Source organism: Musca domestica, unplaced genomic scaffold, assembly GCF_030504385.1.
Source record: "Musca domestica strain aabys unplaced genomic scaffold, Musca_domestica.polishedcontigs.V.1.1 68, whole genome shotgun sequence".
Taxonomy (NCBI): domain Eukaryota; kingdom Metazoa; phylum Arthropoda; class Insecta; order Diptera; family Muscidae; genus Musca; species Musca domestica.
In genome coordinates this window covers 1,141,328-1,146,357 of record NW_026712379.1, presented here as the reverse complement: position 1 = coordinate 1,146,357, position 5,030 = coordinate 1,141,328, and the positions used below count along the sequence as shown (strand labels likewise).

Genomic DNA, 5,030 nt, shown 5'->3' with positions numbered 1-5,030 from the left:
TTACCAGCGAGGTGAATTATCCCAGTGCTCGCGGGGTGGAGGTGGACGGTTTTCAACAATTACGATTTCTCTTTGTGGAGGAGGAGCGTACTGTTGGGGTGGTACATAAACCTCTGTTGTCACACGCTGTGGTGGTGGTCCATAGGGCCTAGACATGGGATTCACTATATCAACTTCAACAACAGGACGAGGCGGTGGAACATAAGGCCTAGGATTCACTATGTCTACTTCTACAACAGGACGAGGCGGTGGCACATAGGGCCTAGACATAGGATTTACAATATCCACTTCAATAATGGGGCGGTTATGATGATGATGGTGACGACGTTCTTCTTCCCAGTGTGGAGCCATTTTAAAAATTTATTTACTTCCGATTTACTTCAACAATGAATTCAATTCGATCAATTACGGTTTGTTGATACCGAAGTCACAATGAGAACTGTGGCTTTTTGTAAAAATCTTTCGAATTTAAGTAAATGAATAATTACTCATGACACGGTTCTTTTTTCCTTTTATCAAATCAATGTTTCATATTTTAATGCAAAGAGGCTTAATTACTTATCGTAAAGTTATCATGACACTTGTTTCTGGCTACCGTTCACCAAAAAGCGAAATAGATAAAAAAAAATTATCGTGTGGTTGTGGCCAAGTAGTTTTGATAAGGAAAACAATAAAATAGAATGTCGATATTGTTTGTTGTCGCACAAGAAATTGTAAACAAATTACGGCATCAATATTCTACTCTGTTTTTTATACCCTACACCACATAGTGGTAAGGGTATTATGTCTTTGTGCATTTGTTTGTAACATGGAGAAGGAAACGAGATAGACCCATAGTTACTTTTGAGAACCTTCATAGAATCACTTTCTGAGTCGATTTATGCATGTCCGTCCGTCTGTCCGTCCGTCCGTCCGTCTGTCCATGTATTCTTGTGAACAAAATGCAGGTCGCATTTATTATCCGATTGAGATGAAATTTTCCAAACAATATTTTTTTGGCCCAAGGACGAACCCTATTGAAATTGGTGAGAATGGGATCAAATTTAGATATAGCTCCCATATATATCTTCATCCGATTTCGGGTTAAATGAGCACCAAATGTCCACTATCAGTCCAAATTACCTGAATTTTGGCACACCCAACCGAGTTCGGCCTAGAAGCAAGTATATCAAATCGGTTCAGACATAGCTATAGCTCCCATATATATCTTTCATCCGATTTGATCTTTAAGTCCCTCACATTCCTACTATGCACTCCACAACCGTGATATTTGGTACCAGGTATTAGATGGAGCACAGAAATAGCTGTTTTAAATTTTATCGAAATCGGTTCAGATTTGGATATAGCTCCCATATATATCTTCATCCGATTTCGGGTTAATTGACCACCAAATGGCCAATATCAGCCCAAATGGCCCGAATTTTGGCACATGTGACCGAGATTAGCCTTAAAGTAAATGCAACAAATTTGGAGAAAATCGGTTCAGATTTGGATATAGCTCCCATATATATCTTCATCCGATTTCGGGTTAATTGTGCTCCAAATGGCCGATATAAGCCCAAATGGACTGAATTTTAGTACATCGGACCAAATTCAGCCTAGAAGCAAGTATATCAAATTTAGTGAAAATCGGTTCAGATATAGATATAGCAAGCATATATATGTTTCATCCGATTTAGTGTTTTAGTCCCTTACATTCGTAATGTTCACTCCACAACCGTGATATTTGGTACCAGATATAAGGTACAGCCCAGAAATAGCTGTTTGTAATTTTATCGAAATCGGTTCAGATTTGGATATAGCTCCCATATATATCTTCATCCGATTTCGGGTTAATTGTGCACCAAATGGCCGATATAAGTCCAAATGGACTGAATTTTAGTACATCGGACCAAATTCAGCCTAGAAGCAAGTATATCAAATTTGGTGAAAATCGGTTCAGATACAGATATAGCAACCATATATATGTTTCATCCGATTTAGTGTTTTAGTCCCTTACATTCGTAATGTTCACTCCACAACCGTGATATTTGGTACCAGGTATTAGATGGAGCACAGGAATAGCTGTTTTAAATTTTATCGAAATCGGTTCAGATTTGGATATAGCTCCCATATATATCTTCATCCGATTTCGGGTTATTGACCACCAAATGGCCGTAATAGCATCAATTTTGGCAAATCCGACCGAAACCAGCTTGGAAGCAAGTACACCAATTTTAGTAAAAATCGGTTCAGATATAGCTATAGCTCCCATATATATGTTTCATCCGATTTCGTCTTTAAATCCCTCACATTCGTAATATGCACTCCACAGAAATGATATTTGGTACCAGTTATCAGATAAAGCCCAAAAATAGTTGATTTTAATTTTATTAAAATCTGTTCCGAATTGGATATGCCTCCCATATGTATCTTCATTCGATTTCGAGTTAATTGTGCAACAAATGGCCAATATCAACCGAAATGGCATGAATTTTGGCATATCTGGCCAAATTCAGCCTAGAAGCAAGGACACCAATTTTAGTAAAAGTCGTTTCAGATATAGCTATAGCTCCCAAATATATCTTCATCCGATTTCGGATTAAATGTGCAGCAAATGGCTAATATTGGTACATCAAATTTAGTGAAAATCGGCCGGATACAGCTATAGCTCCTATATATACCTTTCATCCGATTTGTACTTTAAGTCCCTCAAATTCGAAAAATGTACGATACAAGAATAATATTTGGTATCAGATGCAGCCAAGAAATATCTTCTTTTTCAGTTTTACAAATATCGGTTCAGATTTGGATATACCTCCTATATATATATATTCATCCAATTTCGTGTTGATTGCGCACCAAATGTCCAATATCAGCCCAAATGTCCTGGGTTTTGGCAAATCTGACCGAATTCAGCCTAGAATCAAATACATCAAACTTGGTGAAAATCGGTTCAGATATAGCTATAGTTCGTAAAATGTACGATAGAATTAGATAGATTTTGATTTTGTACCAAATATCTCATAGAGCTCTGAAATGCCCTGTATAAACCTTTTTACGAGAGCTCTACTAAATATGCATAGTGGTGTAGGGTATCATATAGTCGGCCCCGCCCGACTTTTGAGCTTTCCTTACTGGTTTTTAATGCTGTTTTATAGTTAACTGGGTTAAATTTGAAAACAAAAACTTTTCTCCGACCAATTGTGAATTTTTATACCCTCCACCTTGGAAAGGAGGGTATATTAACTTTGTCATTCCGTTTGTAACATCCTTAAATATTCGTCGTAGACCCCATAAAGTATATATATTCATAATCAGCATAAAATTCTAAGTCGATATAACGATGTCCGTCTGTCTGTTGAAATCACGATACAGCCCACATTATTTGACGTAGAGCGCCAAAATTTAGCAGAGCTGTTTGTATTGTGTCTAGGATGGTTGGTATTGAAAATGATATATCGGTCCATGTTCTGGTATAGTCCCCATATAACGGTACCTCCCGATATTCGGTATTTTGATTATTTATGCCACATTATTTCACGGATTTGTCTGAAAATTGGTACTTTTAGGTCATAATGGGTCCCTGTGCGGGTGGCAAAACATTGTATGAATGGGTCCACGTTTTGGTATAGCCTCCATATAAGGCACCTCCTGATGTTCGGTATTTTAATTTTTGCCACATTTTTTCACGGATTTGTCTAAAAATTGGTATTTATTGGTCATAATGGGTTCCAGCTCCGGTGGCAAAACATTGCATGTATTGGTCCATGATTTGGTATAGCCCCCATATAACGGTACCTCCCAATATTCGGTATTTTAATGGTTTTTGCCACATTTTTTCACTGATTTGTCTAAAAATTGGTATTTGTGTTACATAATGGGTTCTAGTTCGTGTGGCGGAACATTGTATGTATAGGTCCACGTTTTGATATAGTCCCCATATAACGGTACCTCCCAATATTCGGTATTTTGATGATTTTTGACACATTTTTTCAAGAATTACTCTGAAAATTGGTAGTTGTAGATCATAATGGGTTCCAGATCGTGTGGCGAGTCATTGCATTTATAGGGCCACGTTTTGGTATAGCCCCCATATAACGGTACCTCCCGACATTCGGCAATTTGATGATTTTTGCCAAATTTTTTCACGGATTTGTCTGAAAATTGGTATTTGTTGTCATAATGGGTTTTAGCTCCGTTGGCAAAACATTGTATGTATAGGTCCATGATTTGATATAGCCCCCTTATAACGGTACCTCCCGGTTTTTGGTATTTTGATGGTTTTTGCCACATTTCTTCTAATGTTTCCTTTACCCTAAGTTTGGCCCGGCCGAACTTAATGTTTTTTTTTACTTGTTTTATGAAAATATTTTGCTGAGGAAGGAAAATTATATCTATTTCAACAACAAATGCGGTTGGACTGTAATCAATTTTGTGTTGTCTTGTGACGCTTACGATGAATACAGAGCTATGTGTATAGAAGAGTAGTATATCGGTTAAGTGACTGACTCACTAACGTCCGGACGAAACAGCTACGCAGTAACAATTTGCAAGCCTCTTTCAGTATTACAAAGTAATGACAACAATGTGCTTAACTTTATTACCACACTTGCTCCTTCCACTGCATATTGAGTAACAACAGCGTTTGGGTAAGATATCTTTACCCAGGGTCGAACACTTGGGTCGGCAAACCAGCAATATCTAAGGAAATATATGACTCCTACTCTTCTAAATACATATCGAATCCTTTGTTTAAACTTATGTATTTATCATAGTTATGGGATCAGCAGATATATGTTTTATAATTTGAGAAAAGAACAAAAAAAGAAAAGAACAAGTAAGAAGGATTATCAAAATACAGGATATCAGTGGGTATCTTTATATGGCGGCTGTAGGAAACATGGACCAGCTATTCAATGTTCAGCTACTGGAGCGAAACCCCATTAAGAACTACAAATACCAATTTTTACACGAGTTCGTGGATAATGTGACAAATATCATCAAAACACCGAATATCGGGAGGTACCCTTATATGGGAGATATACGAA

The 5,030-nt window shown here is 37.4% G+C and overlaps 1 protein-coding gene across 1 annotated transcript; it reads right to left on the bottom strand.

Annotated features, from left to right (window-relative positions):
* Nucleotides 1–351, bottom strand: LOC101900330 (uncharacterized). The gene has a single exon (XM_005185639.3). The coding sequence runs from the start codon at nt 349–351 to the stop codon at nt 1–3; it is 351 nt and encodes a 116-aa protein (XP_005185696.1).
* Nucleotides 352–5,030: the final 4,679 nt, after the last annotated feature.